This window comes from Cimex lectularius, unplaced genomic scaffold, assembly GCF_000648675.2.
Source record: "Cimex lectularius strain Harlan isolate CLEC.00 unplaced genomic scaffold, Clec_2.1 scaffold70, whole genome shotgun sequence".
Classification (NCBI taxonomy): domain Eukaryota; kingdom Metazoa; phylum Arthropoda; class Insecta; order Hemiptera; family Cimicidae; genus Cimex; species Cimex lectularius.
Window position 1 is genome coordinate 677,230 of NW_019392651.1, and position 22,444 is coordinate 699,673.

A 22,444-nucleotide genomic window follows, 5' to 3' on the forward strand; every position below is an offset into this window, starting at 1 on the left:
TATTTTTAAAAATATCTCATCGACCCTAATGTAGATTATATATTAATAGGTGTAGGTCGATGGAACAAGATCCACTACTTCACCGACTAATGAGAATGAGTGTAATGCATAAATGTATTTATTTGTGTGACTGACGTATCTAATTTAATTATTATTTGGCTAGATTATAGTTTTCAAGGGTTTGGGGTTGAAATTACCTAGCAGTCGATAACGTTGTCGGAGGCTAACCTCGTTGGTTGGGAAGCGACAATCTTCTGGGCACCTTACTTAAAGGACATATTAGGGACCAAGCCACATAACAAGGCGGGTTAACTCTCTGATGTATAGACTATAAGACCAACACATCGGGGAGTATCAACCCTTGGGGTGAAAGTCCGAATACGAGAATTATACATTAATTCCTTTTATTTTTCACCAATAATTGAATACTTTCCACACTTTCTTTAAATATGCAATAAAGATAATAATGCATTAGTTCAGTTAATTCTGTGAAATAAGTGTGTGGTGATTAGTGACCGTTAGTCGATGATTGTCAGAAATCGTGAGATGCGGTCAGGTGTGATTTAGGTGTCAAAACAATAACAAAGCTATATCTTATATTTGGCTTTAAAAATATCCGGAAAACAATAAAAAATAAAAGTTGTAACGATTGTATTTTCTTAAAAAAATAAGGTGGCCACTTTTTTTTGTCTCCCAGTGTTTAAATAAGGATTCTATAATTTGTAAGTAATATTCAATTCCTCGTGTACCCTGCTCGCAACTTAGTTCTTAAGAAAATGGCGTAATCTTTGCAAATTAGATAACAGATTATAACACTGGCAATTGTTCATGCACCAACAACTAGTTGCTTAATGAAGAATCAAAAAATCAACCATGATTTATTTCATAAACTGGTTTATTATAGGAAATATTTTATTCGATATAGATGTTTTAAAGAGTAGTGTTACTATAAAAAATTATGAACTTATTTCTTGGTATTCATATTGTGTCTAGACAATATATTTATATATTTTCAAAAATATATATTTTCAAAAACATATACAGAAATATAGATTTTCCATAAATTTAAAGGATATCACCAAATTAGGTACAGAAATCATTTTCCAACGGGTAGAAACCTCTAAATAACTGCCTTCATCTTAATTTTCCAAACGTATGATGCAGGATAACAACAGTAAAAGTTAATGATTATTCGGAAATCGTGACATGCGGTCTGGTGTGATGTAGGTTTCAGAAAAAAATTTCCTTAACCGGCCAACATTTCGATATTTATTGAGATCATCTTCAGAGCCTGGGATTTACAAACATCGTTTAAATTTAACAAATACATGTGTGATGTAGCGTGTCTCTTCTTCTTTTTTGTTGGGCCCAACCCTGAATTCGGAAAACCAAAAACAAGGTCCCAGAGGTTTTTTACGATCGGACCTGACCACAATTATTCCATTTATCGATCAGGCACCTTTTATATTTCATTTAAACCAAAGTAATAAATACGACACCAAGTGTTTATTAAATTTGAATCTTTAATTACAATTTATTTTCACATAAAATGACAATATATTTTATTAATTATTATTTTTAATTTAAAGAATCCTTTTATCCTATAACAAACCTATCTCAAATCTACAAACCTTAATTTTAAAATGGAATTTGATTCTCGTTTTATAGTTCCATAAAGAAAGGTAAATAAATTATTATTATTATTATTAAAATTTAGACCACCAAATTAGAAAATATAATTAAAATATTAACACAACTTTTAAAATGAAATATTATTTCTTTTATTTTTCTTTATAAAAAATATACCCTTTTAAAACTAAATTACAATTATTATTTTTTTTATTTTGACGTCAAGTAATAAAAATTAACTCATTTGGATAGTGTGCACACCAAATTTTTCTTTTTACCAAAAATAGCTATTTACCCACACAAGCCAGAAAGGGATAAGTTCTAGGACTTGAAAAAATAGCCCTTTCTTGTCCCCGACTCCTTTTACTGTGTGTGGAGGGGCATGGCGGTTCATTTAAATCTGAATGTGACACATGTAGGATGTGGAAAAATGTGAATTTATACAATGCAAAAAATATATTTTTTGCATTGTATAAATTAACTTTAACTAACTAACTAAGCTATAAATTAACTTAGCACGATAAAAAAAAATGTTTTTCTGAAACCTACATCACACCAGAACGTATCTCACGATTTCTGAATAAATATGATGACGTTTCCTTACAAAGTTAATAGCCTCTTATGATCAAAATTTGAGTAGTAATAAGATTTGTTGAAAACCACAAAGAATTTCTGTTCTGCTAAAATAACTTTCAATTCGTGTGTCGGGCCAAGGAAAGATTAGAAGATTTGCAAACCACTAACACTGTAATGAAATCAGCTTATTATTTTGTGTAACGGAATTTGTAATACACATTTTTTCATTATTAAGGATGGATAAGACACTACAATTAATTCATTTTCCTTTTACTTGAAAACATTTTTTGGTTCGCTTAGCCCTAAATACCACATCCCATATTCAATCAACAGGCGAAATTTATGATAACTTCATAAATCAGAAATATTATAAATATTTCCTGCGATTATGTAGAAATCTAGGTCATGGCAATACCTTGGCCTCATTTTCTGGTCATTGGAATGATAATGACAGTGGTTCTTAATAGGCTATATTCGCTAAAATTATTATTTTCTTGTTGAAAAATGTACGCTGGAACGACTAAAGTACTGGGCATCACTTGGCAGACATGAAATAGAAAGTTTACAATTTAAAAACAAAAAGCTTTAATAAATTCTAAATTCAGAAAAATTATTTGTTAAGAAAACTAAATGCATTTAAATATACAAAACGCAAATTATTTTCATAAATTTCTTAAATAGAAGCAATTAAATAGTAATTATTCAAAAGGTGTTTTTAATGCTGACATATTATATTTATGCACGATTTTGTACGCGTACGTATTTATTATAAGAATAAGCTTGAAATTTAAACTAGTATTTGTAAGAATAATTTATTAATGTGTCTCCAATTGCTTTTGAATTATAAACATTATTGTAAGATTTAGAGTTAGATGAAAAGACGTATGAAGAGAGCTTTTTAATTAATTGGGAGATCTTTAGCTCTTGAAGCCTTTGCAATGCGCCATGCATTTGGAAATCTTTCCGCTATTCCTTATTCATGGAAGAGGAAGTGGAAACTGTAATTTTCCATCAGACGGAAGTTAATCCCGGAATGAAATATATAAAAAAAATCCGGATAAGGAGAGAGGAAGGGCTTTTAACGAAAGGGACTGAGGGCCGGCAGGTTTTATTTTGATTCCATTCCTTTCGCCCCGAGGCCCTTTTAGCGGGCGTCAAGTGAAAAATGCAGGAGCAAGTTTTTTTTACACCTCCCCGCGACGCCCTTTGTGAGCCGTCGGCCCTGCCCTTACCCGAAACGCGGCGAGCCCATCGGAAAGAGGGCCGAATGGAAAACCGGCCGGGCAGGATTAATTCTAAATGATACCGGAGAGCCATCCTTTTGTACGCAGGATTAGAAAATGGCCGAACAAAGCGGCCAAGACAATGACTTTTTCAAAAGGGGCACAATATTTAATATAACAACAAAATTTTAGACTGAAAAATAACTAAAGGAGTTTTTTATGGGTACTAATTGATTTATATTACCTTGTTGACCGTGAAGGTAAATTTCATAATATAAGCAAGGTTAAATACGTAAAAAGTAGAATTAATGAAAACTACAACATCAAAAAATCCTGCCATTATTACAAAAAATAAGTCGTAATATCTAAATATTTTAAACAACCATTAGGATTAGATATTTCTCTATAAACATTGGATTTCTTTTATCTGAAATAAAACATACATAACAATATGACCTATTTATTTATCTGGCAGGAGCAAAGATAGAAGGCTTTTGAACTGTTGACATAGAACAAATCAAATATGATAACTTATAATAAGAATAATACATGTAATATACTATCCAGATAAAATTATTGATAATGAAGAAGTAATAAAAAATTTAACAAATAAAAATATTGAATTCACGGTTAAAAAAATGTTAAGGTAAATCTGGGACAAATAATTGTACTTTTCGAAGATTTTTCTAATAAGGAAATATTAATTTTTTAAAACAAATCGCAAAATTACTTCTTTTTCCCATAGGTCTCACATAAGTACACTATGTGGTCATTCTATTTTGTTTTCCAATTTCAGAACCGTCATTTCTCTTCTTTTTGTGTAAGCGATAATTTATTGAGAGTTGTGCGGAACTCAAAAACTCCATCCAAAACGGTAACCACGTAGATGTCACCAATAGTAAAAAATATCGACAGTTTGGCCTTGGCTGATTATCCTCGCTTTTTATTTTCGGACTATCGACATCGGTTTTAATACTGTAGAAAGAACAAATAGTTAACTTACTGTCTGTACATTAAAAATAAATTACAATTAATTAAGGTTTTTAGTCGAGATAAAAAAGTCAATGGCACGAGCGGGATTCGAACGCACGATCTTCGGCTAGATACGCCGCTGCTCTACCACTTGAGCTATCGTGACCTCGATCCGCTCGGACATTAACTTCCCATCTCAACCGCACCTTTTGAATTTTCCCTCCTTTTTGCCATTTTTCAAATGTCGTGTAATCTATTTGATTCTCGGCGACAAATAAAATGGCCACAGAGAGCTTTAGTGAAGTATACTTCATTTAATTCATTAAATTCACTAATTTCGTGGTCCGCTTGACCAATTGACATATTACAATTAATTAAGGTTTTTAGTCGAGATAGAAAAGATCTAGCCGAAGATCGTGGGTTCGAATCCCGCTCGTGCCATTGACTTTTTTATCTCGACTAAAAACCTTAATTAATTGTAATATATTAATTGGTCAAGCGGATCACGAAATTAGTGAATTAAAAATAAATAATTTGTTCATTGTAAATATTCCCATAGTTAAAACATATATTTTCTTATGATGAAATATTGTGTCGAGGTCCGCAAAGTTTCGAGGTATTTGCTAATCAATAAATTAGATCAATAAATTAAAAACACGTGATAACGAGCAAACTTAACATTTGAGATGAGAAAAAGTAGTTCGAAGACCCACCCATGTAGATTAGCCAGATTAATACGATTAGAAACGGAATCTACCTTCTCCATCCCGAAAACTTTATGAAAAGTTTTGTACAAAAAATGGCCCAATTAATGAAATTGATTTAATTTTGTTTCTGCTTAAATCTTATACTCTGCTTTCCTTATTTCCTTAGTTTATGGGAAAAATGACTTTTTAAATAAGCACAGGAAAAACTTATTGCTCAAAAAGAACTTTGTGAACTAAAAGGACCGCTTTTAAATGACTTGTTTAAGATCAACAAGATCATATATGATACTCAGAAGTTATTCTTATTCGCCGCGTAAAGAAAAACTTGAAAATTTTTCTATCTAAAAAGTTTGCCATGTTTCAGACTGATAAATTTAATTAGTAGGAAGTGATATAAATTTAGATTATATTACAGTAATTACTGCTTTTCAAATGATAAATTAAACGAATTATGGCCTTATTTTATTACAAAGTTGCACTGCTCATAAGCCATGTTGGTTTAAGACAGCCTTAGTTTATTGAATAATTTCAGTATGTGTATTTACTATCATATATAATAACCATAAATTTATTAATATTTTGCTGGTGATGAAAACTCAATAATTATCTAGGTCAAGAACATATTTAATACAAATTTGTTCAATGAGATTGGAATACATAAAAAATTAACTAATTGCAATTTTTCGATATTTAACAATTCTTGTTAAAATGCGCTTTTTAAAAAAAAATAGATTTTGTCCCAAATATTATTGTATGCAATTAACCTCTTGATATCTGTTTGAGACATATTTCTCTACTAATAAATTTGACATTGTGTTTTGCAATCTGACAAAAAATTTGTTTATGATATGATCATAGATTTTACGAAAATAATTTCGTATTTAGAAATGGCAGATGTTTCAAGGGGTTGTGATAAAACGGAACATACGATTTTATGAAGAAAGGTTATGAAGAATGGTAAAATTTATCAAATGATTTTATTTTATTTCCGTGTAGCTCATAAAAGTCTTGTTCTGAAGACAGGTTTGGTTTATAGATTTTTAAATTGTGATTATTTTTTATGTCAAATATATTCGGATTTATGATTTTTGGTTTGTCATAAATATTTATCAATTAAATATGTCTATTATTAAAATTACCAGCAGGTTTTCTGCAGAGTTTGAATTACATTAAAGGATAACAATAAAATTTAAAAATATCAAATTAAAACTATACGTTGTGGTCTGCATCAAGATATAACTTTTCTAAACGCTTTCGTTAACAATTGACCGGTACGAGGATTTCTATTATTTCTATTTTGAATATTAATTAAGAGAAATGGTGATAAATCTCCTGTTTTGCCCCTTTTTTCCGTACTTTCTCATTGTGAGGGAGGCCATTGATTAACTCCAGAGGGTGTGGCACAAAGGCCACTGTAGTCGAAGAGTACTAATTGAAAAGAGTTAAAAGGAGGCGGCGTCAGTTGACGAAGTGGGATAGGGCCAAGCTCAATGGAAGGAAAAGAGCTTTTCGAGGGTGAATGGAAAGCTCTGCGAGGGTAATGAATCAGATCACGTAGTAAACAAGTGTTCCAACCCTCCATCCTCGACGAGGCACTAGTGTTTCTCCCCCGGGAAAAATGAGAACAGGATAAAAAGAGGGAGCCTTTTCAGAGAAATTTACAGGACTCCCCTTTTGGAAAAAGGAGACGCAGTTCATAAAGAAGAAGTTTGAAAAGAACCCTAATAACGTGAATTATAGAGCCTGGAAAGACGGAGTTTTCAATTTCATAGATTATTCGCATAAAACGACCCTAAGGGGCAATGAAACATGCTTGCGCCTCGGGCTTATAACTCTTCTTAGGTAAGTTTCTGTATTATCTACCGCCCATTTATTCCTAATGATGATGTGATGTTCGCCGACTTGCAGGAATCTGTTCCATGAGAAATTTATTGTACGTGAAAAATAATCATGCTTCTCTGCCTCAATGTTGCAGAAACATAATTTATACAGCCAACATATTGACATGGTGGAGCTGTTACTAAGGTATAAAATATCTTAAATAATCGGGAGATGTAATCCAGTCAATTAATCCGAAAACTACCGAGAAATAGATTTTTGGAAAAATAGTTTCGGGATCTTTAAATTTCAGAACTTCTACTCAGAACTAAAAAATAAAAAACTTTAATCTACACAATTAATTAAGGTTTTTAGTGGAGATAAAAAAGTCAATGTCACGAGCGGGATTCGAACCCACGATTTTCGGCAGATACGCCGCTGCTCTACCACTTGAACTATCAGACCTCGATCCACTGAGTTCGAATCCCACTCGTGACATCGTTGTTTTAAACTACCTAGGAAAAATTTTTTGGAAAAATAGTTCCGCGATCTTTAAATTTCAGAACTTCTAGTCAGAACTAAAAAATAAAAAAACTTTAATCTAAACAATTAATTAAGGTTTTTAGTTGAGATAAAAAAGTCAGTGTCACGAGCGGGATTCGAACCCAAGATCTTCGGCTATATACGCCGCTACTCCATCACTTGAACTATTATGACCTCGATCCAGTCAGTTCGAATCCCGCTCGTGACATCGTTATTTTAAACTACCTAGGAAAAGATTTTTGGAAAAATAGTTCCGGGATCTTTAAATTTCAGAAATTCTATCAGAACTAAAAAATAAAAAACTTTAATCTAAACGATTAATTAAGGTTTTTAATTGAGATAAAAAAGTCACTGTGACGAGCGGGACTCGAACCCACTATCTTCGGCTAGATACGCCGCTACTCTACCACCTGAGCTATCGTGACCTCGATCCATTCGGACACTAACTTCCCACCTCAACCCCACCTTTTGAATTCGTCCTTTTTGCCATTTTTGCACTCACAAGTCAGTTTCTGATTTTCTACATATTTTGGCACTATCATTTCAGCACTTACAAATGTTATTGCGATTTTAAACACATACTGAGCAGAGTTATATTTTATCCTTGAGACTCCGCACTCATCTGCCGGTTCAATGACATTATTAGGACAGTACATTGACTAATGCTTCATTTAAACGGAAAAAAAATGTCAGACAATTCACAAGTCTAATTGACGGGTGAAAATTAACATTAGACAGTAAAAACAATTAACTCAATCCCCCTAAACTCTTGGTGATTTAGATGTATAAAATCAGCCAAATTTTATTCTTACCTTTACAAATCGACCTTTCACTTTAAAGCAATTTTACCAATGTTTCTAAACCAAGCCAAAACTATGTCATCTCGTTTGTTTCCAACCTCACAAAATAAACACATTAAAAACACATAAATCATCCTATCCACTCATTCGCCTCCCGTACCGGTAACCGAGATAAAAAAAAGTTGTATTCCTAGTTTAGAAACTTATTAAAGATAACCAAAAATGTTTCTAAATTTCTTCTTGTAGATTAATAAACGAATTCTTTAAAAAAATCATGTAACTATAAATAAATTATTTCTATCCGATGTTTTCTACATGGTATGCTGGTATATTATCTCGAAATAAATCGGATGTGAAATATGTATTCATGGTATGAAGTATGAAGTTGGGCCAATGAGGTTTAATTAATATGGCTATCATACAATTGAATTTTAAGCTGTTGAATTCAGGCTGTTGATATCTCACTAGTATTGTTTTCAGAACATTGAGATTTGTGTAAATTCCATTGTAGTCTATTATTTTTAGGTTGTTCTATCCAGTCTATTATGATTTGAACAGTATTTTTGAGAATTAGTTATGCTGGAAGCCTTATTGATAGTTGTAATAATCATAAAGTTTTATTATTGATATTATTATTTTGTTCTACACATGCATTTATGACCCCTCCTTAAATGATTATCAGATGCCACTGGACAACGCAAATTATTATTAAACCGTTTTTACGAGATTTTGGGAACCAATGCGTTACATTTTCATAAGAAAGGGAAAGATTTTTGAGAAAATATTTTGATGATAAATTTTCTCATAGTTCATGTTATGGATTTGAACTGAGCTTTTTATGGAGTTACCAACTTTTTAGTGGAAATCAAGATTACAAGGATAACTTTAATTTTGGCCACTTTTTTTAAGATTTGTTTTTGTAGCTAATATTGAGGTTTATCTATACCTTTTTGTTTGTTGCTTTGTAACCAAAAAATAAAAAGATTTTAGCAGATTGGACTTACCTTTACTCTGTCCTGTGACTTTGTCTCTGAGGACGTTTATCTGGTGAACTCGTCCGAACTCTGAAAACATTTTGGTCAACTCCGCTTCATCCATGCTACGCGGGACTTGGCCCACGAACATTTTGATGTAGTCGGGGTCTGGCTGGTCTTGATGACATCCGCTGTTATTCATTCCTCTGAAACAGACAAAGAGTCGGTTATATTTCCCAAAATATTGTAAGGGTTTAAGTTCAAAAGTGAAACCGTGCAAAGAACGCCGGCTACCAAGAAGGGAAATTAAATTCTAACTATACCCGGGATTACTTTCTGTATTGTTCATAAGCAAACAATGAGACGGTAAATTTCGTCTCTGTGGTTTGGGGCCGGGAACGATTAGAGTGGATTATATCTTGGTAGGAACCTGTCCAGAGTTTCAACGACCTCAAGATAGGATCACGCACCCTAATTGAGTTATTAATCCGCCCCAGGTCTGTACGGTATTAAAACAATTTAAAGTCCTCCCCGTTAGAGAATTACATTGCGATTTTAGAGAAATTAGGGTGCGGAGTCGTACCGGGCGGAAGAACCGCTTCCTTCAAGATAGCGAGCCACCCCTCCACCTTTATTATTCATTATTCATATCTCCCGGGTGGATCATGTTTGTATGCACAACACGCTATTTATTACCGGGAGCCATTAACCGTTCGTGGTATACCCGGTATATTAAAAATGTATTAGCGAAAAACAAGGCATCCATCCTACATAAAAATAAATTTCCTCTAGAGACAACAAATACGATTTTTTAAATGTTTTAGATGATAAAACATCTTTCATATTTAATTACCAGCAATGCTTGCCAAATTAAAAAGAGATTTTTAGATTTTTTCGTAAACGACTTAAAATTCTCGACGATTCGCCATGATCATTCCAAGGAGTTTTACAGACCGCCTTCAAAATTAGATTTTTCCTATAGAATCTCATCCAGCCTCTGAAAATGTCATACCGATCACATTTTTAACTTATCTAATTTCAGAGATTTGTTAATTGTTACCAAAGGAGGAATATATCGGGTTGTCCGGAAAATAATGCAGGATTTTAAGTTTTCATTAAAAAAAATCTATATAAAATATTCTGTTTACGTTTACAGGATTACTCATTNATTATTTTGATTAAAGAACATTGCTTTAAAGTAACTAGTTTCTTTTTTTTTGTTTAATACCAAAATCCTGCATTATTTTCCGGACAACCCAATATAACTTTTTATTTTATTTTATTTATTTATTTTTTTTTTTTAACGAGGGGTGCCAGTGTTTAAGAAAAGGAAGCCCATTTGTAAGTCTGTCGGGTTGGAATGCAGGGCCGCTGGGACGTCTAAACCGTTGTCACGGACGCCTCCAATTACGTAAATAATTTTATTAATATGTGGTGGTTAGTGACCGTTAGTTGATGATTTTTCGGAAATCGTGAGATGCAGTCTGGTGTGATGTAGGTTTCAGAAAAACATTTACTTGTTATCGTGCCAACGTTTCGATCTTTATTGAGATCATCTTCAGGGCCTGGGATTTACAAACATTGTTTAAATTTAAGAAATACACGTAGGATGTGGAAAAAATGAATTCCACATCCTACGTGTATATGTTAAATTTAAACAATGTTTGTAAATTCCAGGCCCTAAAAATGATCTCAATAAAGATCGAAACGTTGGCACGATAAAGAAAATGTTTTCTGAAACCTACATCACACCAGACCGGATTTCACGATTTCCGAATAATCGTTTTATTAATAGTTAAATAATATTTAACCTTATTTAAATTAAAGTGAAAGCAAATAAACTCATATTATTAGTACATTGGTTGTTGTTTGTCTATGTGATTCAAACAACGTGGCGGGGCCGTTGAATTTATCCCACTATCTTTCTTTTTTCCACCACCACACACGCACTTTCTCTTTATCACTCTCTTTGTTTCGAAATGTATTTTCGAAAATTACGACTTCAGCTCCAGCATCCAGACCAAACATATTTGAAAATGTTTGTAAACAGATATTGCATGATCTTGGCATATGAACTAAGCCAACTCGATATCAGTTATGAAAGATAACCGTTAAATTCACTAGTTTTCGTGGTCCTTTTGACCAATTAATATCTTTCAATTAATTAAGGGTGTTAAAAAGTCAGTGTCACGAGCGAGATTCGAACTGGATAAGTGAAATTAAGAAAAAATAGCTTTATCATGTTTAAATACATCTAAACATCGTAAAACAGCTGTAAGGTGTTTAATTATGGTATCATTGTTCGTTTATGGTTGTTCGTTGTGTGGCATCTCGTAAAACTGTGTTTTCACTTTCAGCCCAACAAACTTAATTATTCAAGAAAATAATGTATTGTCCAGTTAAGTAATATTTATGAGAGGTATTGGTTATGATAAAAAAGTCAGTGTCACGAGCGGGATTCGAACCCTCGACCCATGGCTGCTATTCTTTTTACTGCCAAATTGTAATAATAGTAATAAAAGTCTTTATTAACAAAAACATTACAAAATTATACAAAAATTTGTATAATTTCATCCAACTGGCAAGCTCATAGCCATTTAGGCCGTTAAAGGGGTTGTCCGGAATTAGCAACAGACTTGATGCAATTGAATAATTAAAAATTAATTGACGATTTAATTAATTCAGGTTTTTATTTGAGATAAAAAAGTCAGTGTCACGAGTGGATCGAGGTCTCGATTGATCAAGTGGTAGAGCAGCGGCGTATCAAGCCGAAGATCGTGGGTTCGAATCCCGCTCGTGAAACTGACTGTTTTATCTCAACTAAAGACCTTAATTAATTGAAAGATATTAATTGGTCAAGCGGACCACGAAAACTAGTGAATTTCATAAGATTTAACTTCATTTAGATCTTCAGATTTTAAGCACATAATATAATGAATAACTACATTTATATAATTAGAAACAGATAATTAATGCACATATTAACAAGTGAATACTCGCAAAATTACAACGGAATTATCATTATTATAACTGTTCGCCTCACATAGAAAATTATTACTTCAACACACTTTTTTTGTAATTAAAGTTTTATTTCATCCAGCTTTAAACTGGTAAAATATATTTATTTTGAATGGTTTAATCGATTTTTACAAAAATGTTTGCAAGGATAATATTTTCGACTTTTGCGTTCTATTTTTAGTAAAATGTCAAGACCTGTAGTCAATAAATTTATCGTTATCGCTGATTTATGGAGTATGCGATTGTTCGTTTTTACTTATACTTTTATAAATAAATTAATGTACACTTGTATTTGAATTTTGTTTTTAGCCTGAACAATACTGTATAAATGTGCTATCAATGTAAAAGTTAAATAAAAATTAACATTTGTAATATTTAACTATATAATTCACTAGTTTTCCTGGTCAGCTTGACCAATTAATATCTTTCAATTAATTAAGGTTTTTAGTTGAGATAAAAAAAGTCAGTGACACAAGCGGGATTCTAACCCTCCACCCTCGGCTAGATACGACGCTGTTCTACCACTTGAGTGACTCCGATCCACTCGGACACTAACTTCCCATCGCAACCTCACCTCTCGAATTTTCCCTCCTTTTTGCCATTTTTCAAATGTCGTGTAATCTATTTGATTCTCGGCGACAAATGAATTATCAACTAAAAAAACCTTAATTAATTGAAAGTTAACCATTAAACATTTTATTTTGTATAATTGAACGTAAAGAACAGGCGTCCGTCCACACATATTCTCACTACATTTAAAATAATTTTCTCACTTTTATAATGGTTTTTCTTATATAAATTGCCTCTCGGCTTCTTTAAAATTTAAATAGATTAAAACTTAAATCGGTTAAGCAATAAAGAATTCGCAGAGCGTTTTTATCACTATGAATTCCTTATTACTTAATCTATCATCTTTTTTAATGCAATTTTTTTATAATTATGTGAAATTTATAATTACTTGTCGTTATGAAATCTTATAAGCCCGCCATAAGGCTATTTTTGGTAAATTACATTAGGTATTATTACGTCAAAGTATATACGTCATAAACCTCACTTACATACTCGACTACACAAAGACATCAATAAAAGTGTATTACATTGATTTTTTTTTCTTTCAGCAATCTAGGTCGTAAAATGCTTACAAGGGGTCAATTTATAATTTTTATTTGACAAAGGAACGAAAATATAAAATAAAAAGTAATGGTTTCCTGAAAGAGGGTAGTCAAGGGTTTATGCTGTCTTCACGTGATATTGACCGCCACTTGTTGATGTTTACGACCGCTTTTTAACACAAAACATAACCGCGTCGATGTTATCCCCCCCCCCGGTGGTATGCATTTCCTACGTGATCTTAAAATACAGCTCAAATATGATGAAGGAATGCCCCAGAACGGCAATCCATCGTATTGAGGATGCACGAAGACGTCTTATTAGTTGTAGAATCCCCATCTTGCGCTCTTTCTATTAATTTCTTACCTTTCTCCCCCACCGCGGTCTTTGCCTAAGGACAAATCTTTTCGATCAAAGGGTGGCTAATTTCACCCCTAAGGGGACGCTAACTTCTAACCCCATAAAGAGTCTCGGCGAGGGGCAATAACGCGGGTAGAACCCTTATTATCGAATAAGAAAAATATGGCAATTGTAATAATTACACATTATACATCAATGAACCATATTAATTAATTTTTAACGAAAAAATCCTCTAAAAATTGACTTCCCAAATCCGAATACTTTCTTTTTTTCAGAGAATTCTGTTTTTTCCTTCCTTATCAAAAGATCCTATCAAAAGATCTATAGTTTTCTAGGAGATCACGGAAAAAAGGCTCAATGTTATTTGTTGGCTGCTCGGCTTGGTTTTCATAATTTTAAAACTACATTTTCTGTAATAAGTATATTGGGGTGTTCTTCACTCGTAAATGGTCTCTAACATCTCACCTCAAAAAGAAAATTTATAAGGTGAATTTTGAAATCAATCCGGTCCAACCTTCTCTTAAACTATTTTATTCCGACTGATATTGAGTTCAAGGGTTTTAAGGCTCGCTCGATGGTATACTATGTTACCCAGGTTTGGGAATATCAGCGGTTCGATCTAGTCGAAACTTTTCTGAGTAAATTATTTCACCTACCGAAGTTTACATCTAACTATATGCTTAAAGTTAGAGTTTCAACTGACCACTTATTTGTTTACACCATCAAATACCACATTTTATATTTAAATAGCAAACTCACTTTACAGTCGTCTCGAGTTCCGTTTTTGGAACTACTAGAGTTTTGAGAGCGTGTTTGATCGCAAAACCTAATTCCCTCCATTAATCAGATCTGGTTGGTTTTGCAAAGAGTACCGCAGAGAGCTTGCTGAGCAGTTGAATTTTCAATTTTATTCAATTAATTAAGGTTTTTAATTGAAATAAAAAAAAGTCAGTCAGTGGGGTTGAGATGGGAAGTTAGTGTCCGAGTGGATCGAGGTCACGATAGCTTAAGTGGTAGAGTAGGCGTATCTAGCCGATGGTCGTGGGTTCGAATCCCGGTCATGACACTGACTCTTTTTATCTCAACTAAAAACCTTAATTAATTGAATGATATTAATTGGTCAAGCGGACCACGAAAAATAGTGAATTCAATTTTATATTGAGAAGCATTAATAGTTTTAATTTCATTTTGTTTACTTAATGTTTTATTATTAGCTTTCTATGTCCATAATATCTTCTATTAAAAAGAATCTGAACTGGCCAACACCTCTAGCAGACGATTTAGCTGCTGTGAAGGAACTGTTTTAATTTTAATTTGTTCATCATTCATTATGCTTCTTAAGTATTTTTTTTGTAAATAAAATTCTTTTTTCATTCATTCGTTTATCTATGTCCACTTCTTATTTAAATTGGCCTCGATGGCTTGGATTAAATTAAGAATACATAATTAAATAAAACTAACCCACACTTTAAATTGAAACAACCCCAACCAGCATATCTCCCTAATAAAGAAATTAATAAAAATAAATAAAAATAACTTAATTAAAAACAAATAAATAAGATAATTTAATGTTTAACCTAATAATTACCAAAATTTTCAAAATAAATGGCACTTATTATGAATTTATATGTTCAGCCATTTCTGAATTTGTTACTCACGGTTTGAATTTCACAGACAAATAATGACTGAGAGAGGAATTTCTCTTGTAGGAAGGAATTTTGCATTTTATTTATCAAATTAGGAGGATTTGACATTACTGGGATGGCATGTTTCCTGACATCGTTATAATAATAAGAGGAAACCTTGAGAATGCCACTACGTTATATTTTGTACGCTTTTATTCCTTTCATTTAATATTTCAATTTAAACAAAATATGTCAAAAGTTTGATGTCTTATCAAAAAATTTCTATAAACGTTTTTCTTTTTGTGTTCGCTCAAACATTTTCTCTTCCACTTGTTCAGAAAAAGTAATTCATGTCACATAAAAGGGTACATAACGTGCAACTAGTTGTGTGTGGAAGAGAGGTTAAACTACTTTAGTAGACATTTTTCTTATCGTTCAGCACATAATATAATGAATAACTGCAATTATATAATTAGAAACGTTAATTAATGCACATATTAACAAGTGAATATTCGCAAAATTACAACGGAATTATCATCATTCTAACTGTTCTAATTCATCCTGCTTTAAACTGGTAAAATATATTTATTTTGAATGGTTTTATCGATGTTTACAAAAATGTTTGCAAGGATAATATTTTCGACTTTTGCGTTCTATTTTTAGTAACATGTAAAGACCTGTAGTCAATAAATTTATCATTATCGCTGATTTATGGATTACGCGATTATTCGTTTTTACTTATACTTTTATAAATAAATTAATGTACACTTGCATTTCAATTTTGTTTTTAGCCTGAACAATACTGTATAAATGTGCTATCAAAGTAAAAGTTAAATAAAAATTAACATTTGTAATTTTTAACTATATAATTCACTAGTTTTCGTGGTCAGCTTTACCAAATAATATCTTTCAATTAATTACGGTTTATAGTTGAGATTAAAAAGTCAATGTTACGAGCGGGATTCGAACCCACGACCTTCGGCTTCTACGATAAACGACGGTTCTACCCTACCAGCTGACCTATCGTGAATTCGATCCACTCGGACACCAACTTCCCATCTCAACCCCACCTTTTGAAAAACGGCAAAAAGAAGGGAAAATTCAAAAGCTGGGGTTGAGATGGGAAGTTGGTGTCTGAGTGGATCGAAGTCACGATAGCTCAGGTGTACAGTAGCGGCGTATCTAGTCGAAGGTCGTGGGTTCGAATCCCGCTCCTGGCATTGACTTTTTTATCTCAACTAAAAACCTTATTTAACTATATAATTTATAGGTATTTGTTGATTTTTGCGATTGAAATTTTCAAACGGATTCGAACGTACTGCAATACAATTAAGTATGTAAATATCCAAACATGCATATCTCCTATTTCCCCAGTTTAAAATTTATAATGTTGATAATTTTTAACAAACTTTTGTTTAGCAATAGAAAATATATATTGAAGGAATGAATTAATAAAACCCAAACGGGAATATAATTTCAAAATTTCTAAACAGAAAAAAGCTATACGTTGAAACATTATCACTGTTGTTAATATTCAATTTAAAACAATTGAAAATCTTGATCAAAGGTCATAGAAGTTTCAAATTTAGAGAAATATGGTGAAGAATTTCTTAAGATTATAAGAAAACGGCGCGGAAAGAAAGTAATAGTAAAGCATGTTTATTTTTGGTATACTATTTCTATTTTCAGACAAAAACGTAGTTTTTTATTAAAAATATTAGTCTAATATATAATTTGCCAGTTTAGGTTTTAAATTACTTAAAATTAAGTATCGGTATCTAAAAAATTGTGTTAACTGGCAAACATTGAAAACATTAAAATAATGGGATTTTCTAGATCATGATTCAACGAACGTACGTCTCATAAATTATATTCTTAAATCGTTTTAATTATTAGTGGGACACTCACCTTTTGTTGGATGTCTATTCCCATCTGGTTTGGGTGATAATGGGTGGCATTAGATGACTTTTGTCTATCGAGACTCAAGTAAACGTAAAAGAAAAATATATTTGTACCAACGTTGGACAAATTTATCAATTTCACTTGTCGTTTTCATTAGATTAAGTTAAATTTTATTGCAGGTAAAGAAGAGTAAACAAACAGAGCTCGTGATTATATTCCAAGTCGTAAAACATAACTAAATTTAAGTTTAATTGTTCTTCTCCATAACTTCATTAATTCGGAGCGAGGCCGTCATAGTCCCCGTCGATCTAATTAAAAACTACCTGTGTGTGTCACACGCGTCTAATGAGGTCTCATAAAGGCGGAGAGGTAAAGAAGAGGGCGGCCTAGGCCGGCTTATCCAATTAGCGCTAATTCAAATTTAATGGGACCCTTTCGCCTGGGGGCTGGAATTTCGCCCCTAACTCTTATATCGTCGATGTTATGTTCCTCGGGCATACATCCGGCATCCACCGTATTAAGAATTACGCGGGAGACAATTTAGGAGGGAAATTTTTCGCCCCGCCACTGGACAAACCCCGAGTTCCCAGGGGCTTGGGAACGCGGGGAATTTTTATCGAGTTCATTTCAAAGTCCTCTACCCTAACCCTGACGAAAAGGGATAGCTTTTGCCCTCTCCCTTTTATGAAGATGCTGCTTGAGTAAACAAATGTCTGCGCTTTTGTCTGAATCAAGTTCTGTGTTAAAATTAGCATAATTCAACCAAATTATGAAATATAATCAGAATTGCTACATTTCTTGTAAAGTAGGCACAAAAAAGCACTAAAGTCTACAAACACCGTTATCAACATTTGACACTAATAATGGACAAAACCTAGAACAACTAATCCCTTAAAATCTCATTTAAGAAATAAAAACGATAAAAAAATACACGGCCTGGAAAATATTACAACAAGAACTAAAATAACTAACGAACAAAGGACTATGCAAAAAACAAAACAAAATTGCAAAAACCGACAGTAAATAAACTACATAGCAAAAGAGGCGTACAAGCTAACGAATCTTCTATTTAATTAATTTAGGCAATCGAATAATATTATCTAAGATCCTCCGAAATGATCATCTTATAAATATTTGAATTAATGAACAAACAATCAACATTATGTCTAGCATAATGAAATGAACATTACATAATGTTCTATTCAAATCACTAGTTTTCGTGGTCCGCTTGACGAATTAATATCTTTCAATTAATCAAGGTTTTTAGTTGAGATAAAAATGTCAGTTTCACGAGCGGGATTCGAACCCACGACCTTCGGCTAGGTACGCCGTTGTTCTACCAATTGAGCTATCGTGACTTCGATCTACTCGGACACTAACTTCCCATCTCAACCCCACCTTTTGAATTTTCCCTTCTTTTTGCCATTTTTCAAATGTCGTGTAATCTATTGGATTATCGGCGACAACTGAAATGGCCGTGGAGAGCTTTAGTGAAGATATAATTCATTTTAACTTATTCAATTCACTAGTTTTCGTGGTCTGCTTGACCGATTAATATCTTTCAATTAAGTATGGTTTTTAGTTTAAATAAAAAAAGTCTGTGTCACGAGCGGGATTCGAACCCACGACCTTCGGCTTGATACGCCGCTACTCTACCACCTGAGCTCTCGTTACTTCGATCCACTGGACATTAACTTCCCACCTCAACCGCACCTTTTGAATTTTCCCTCCTTTTCGCCATTTTTCAAATGTCGTGTTCAAATTTGATTCTCGGCGACAATTGCCGCTCGTGACATTGACTTTTTTATCTCAACTAAAAACCTTAATAAAAAAGTTATATTCAAAGTAACAAATCATAAAATACAAATAATTTTCAAAATAAATAGGCTATTAATATATGTTGCCCAGACAGCGTTCCTTTAGAAACTGGATTGCACCTGAAATTAACCAACTTCTCACAAACGATTACGTATAAAACACTTTGCTAAAACATCTTGTACTTCCTTTCGGATATGGCGACCAGTATGGAATGGGTTAAGTCTTGCAGCAATGACAATATTTCTGTCTTCCCTTAGCGTCGTAATGCGGTGAGATCCACTACCAAGGATTGGCACTTCCAGTCTACCGGAATCCCGGGCTTTAGACGGGGAGATCACGAACTGAGAAGCGCCAACTGCCTCGGCGATATCCATTTGCCGGTGACTCGAATAATATTGTGAACTTCTGGCCCAAGGTGTCTTTCCATGGTTAACGGGAATACAATTGGACTAAAATATACAAAAGACGAGAAAAGAGTTACAATTTTCAATCTTCATATACATATCTTAAATAAATTAGTTATTAAAAATGAGGACTAACATTTGTTTGTTTTTGGTTTGTATTTTCTATTTTGTTTTATCCAATTAACAAGAAAATATGAGTTAATTAAATTAAAATTAATAGAATAAGTATAAATTACAAATATCTCTATTAAACTTTGAGCAGTTTAATTTCATTTTGCTATCGTTCACTTTGAATTTTTCTGCCAGCTCGGTGGCAATACGGTTTCCGTGAAGTGATAATAAAAATAAAAAAAAGGACCAGAAAAAATTATCAGCCTTGTCTGCGAAGTACGATGCGGTTGCGGCGAAGGGGGAATGAAATACTGGCTAATCGAATTTCGCCCACCCCTCGCCAATGCTCAGCCGGCGTCGATTCTCACCATCTTTTCCTCCCTCGAGCATAAACAAACCAAGCTAGTTTTCCTTTAAAGTGTTCAAATTTTCAGTTGTAGTTTTATTACCTGGTCGAATTAACCATTTCCGTGTTAAGAACATCGTTTCTTCAATCAGATAATTCATAATTGTAAAGCATGTTGTTTGACTTTTTTTATTATTAAATACACTTTTCGAAATCTAAGACTTTTGTAGACACCAATATAAAAAGAGTTATATCACACAGCCAATTGACAGCTCGGCATTTTAAGTGATTTTGATGTGTGTACAACTAATTTAAGCAATACAACAAAACGCCAAAACAAACCCGTTTAAAGAAACATAAAAAGTGCATAAATAAAGTCTTAGGATATGATGGCTTTCATTCGTCACCTACTTTGAATTCTATACCATAAAACATAATATGTAGTAAAATAATTAGTATGAACATGATTTTTTGAATAATTTAGCGAAAATGCAACTAGCGATTATGTTTTATAAAATGTTTTAAGGAGGACAAGGTCTCATGATTTCATTAGACACGTTTGTTTAGAGTGTTAACATTTAGTTCTGTATAAATAATAAGTTATTAAAATTAATTACGCCTTTTATCTACGGTCTTCGTTGAGATAAAAAAGCTAGTGTCATGTGCGGGATTCGAACCCACGACCTTGGGCCGAGTTGGTGTCCGTCCACTTGAGCCATCGTGACTTCGATCCGCCCGGACAGCAACTCGTCATCTAAAGCTACAAACTTTTGAATTTGCCATCTTTTCGCCCATAGCCGAAGATCGTGTGTTCAAATACCCCGCGTGACACTTGCTTTTTCTCAACCAAGACCTTAGATAAAAAGTTTAATTACTTTAAATAATTATAACGTCAATTATGATTACTAATAATAGTATACAAATAATATATGAACATAATAAATAACAGGTGTAAATAAATTAGGATTTATTGTTTCTTATGTAAATTTTTTAATTCCTTAAGATTGTCAATTATTAACACGCGCGCGCGCACACACACTCACACACACAGACACACATACACACACGCACACGAACACGCACGCACACACGCACACGAGCACGCACGCACACACGCAAAGTCTCTCTCTCTCTCTCTCTCTCTCTCTCTCTCTCTCTCTCTCTCTCTCTCTTTCTCTCAATAAATTAATCATATTGAATGGCTATTTGTTAGTTAATCTTTTTATCTGTTCTAACACTTCATTCAATAATTCATTTTCTTTCTCACCTTTTCTCTTTTAGCATTCATATCATTCTCTTACCCTTAATTATTGCTTTATTATTTTTCACTTTCTGTTATATGTTTATCTAGCTCAGTCTATCACTAACACTAATTCATTAATTTTTTCTTTTTTCTGACTTTACTTCATTTTTAACTCTTTCTCACCTTCTTCCTCACTATCTTAGTATCTCTTTCTGCATATTAAGCACACGGAAGCGCACACGAACACACACACACACACACACACACACACACACACAGAGCCTTAATACTGCATCTCCTTTTATAAGGGATCAGATTGGTATCAGTGGCACATGTTAGCAGATGCGGTGGCGAAAATTGCATCCAAAGATTGTTTCCATAAACAAAATTTCAAAAAACTCAAATAACTCCATAGGCATAAGCTAATCCCAATTTTTTCTACGCACCTCCAAGAAGAATGTAGAGGCTGAACATGGTCAAATGGGAGGAAATCTGGAACAAGTCCCTAGGGAGGATAAACTCCCGCCAGAAAATTTCCCACGATTCAGAAAATTCATATCGGAAACATTTAAATTCGTAGATAACGGAAATAATTAAGTAAATGTTTCAAGCATTTTTATAACTTCACAAATCAGACATGTAATGTCATGCAGTGCTGTGAGCATGATGAAGTAAATGAATTGAAAATTTCAAATGTATAATAAAAAATGGAATACTTTGATTGAACATAAAAAATATATTTTGCATTGTATAAATTCACTTTTCCACATCCTGAATGTATTTGTTAAATGTAAACAATGTCTGTAAATTCCAGGCCCTGAAGATGATCTCAATAAAGATCGAAACGTTGGCAGATAAAGAAAATGTTTTTCTGAAACCTACATCACATCAGACCCATCTCACGATTTCTGAATAATTATTGAATGCGTTTGTAATGAGTACGAAAACCTATATGAAAATAATAATCTCTGGTTTTAAAATTTAATTATTTGAAATACTGTTTTAATGTACGTACAAATGTCTTATGTGTATATATAATTTTTTTTTAATTTGGTCAATATTCTATTTAAGTTCATGTAATTATTCATTTTTAAAGGGTCAATGTTGAAACTTTTCGAATTTTTAGCAAAATAAAAATACGAAGTAATACGTTTTTATATTAACATAGCTGTATAGTTCGGTTCTGAATAATACGACGTCCATTTTATATTTTATATCTGCCCCTCTCCCTGCGATATTATTTAAACAATTTTTCTCCGTGAACG

The 22,444-nt window shown here is 32.9% G+C and overlaps 1 protein-coding gene across 18 annotated transcripts in view; it reads right to left on the reverse strand.

Annotated features, from left to right (window-relative positions):
- The window catches only part of LOC106667682 (CUGBP Elav-like family member 1), a 661,474-nt gene that overhangs the window by 209,994 nt on the left and 429,036 nt on the right, over positions 1 to 22,444 (reverse strand). For all 18 annotated transcript variants that reach the window (XM_024230661.1, XM_024230662.1, XM_024230657.1 and 15 more), the window contains one exon: positions 9,273 to 9,448. In XM_024230661.1, the coding sequence (XP_024086429.1) occupies positions 9,273 to 9,444 (172 nt within the window). In that variant the 5' untranslated portion in view covers positions 9,445 to 9,448. The remainder of the gene's footprint in view (positions 1 to 9,272; positions 9,449 to 22,444) is intronic.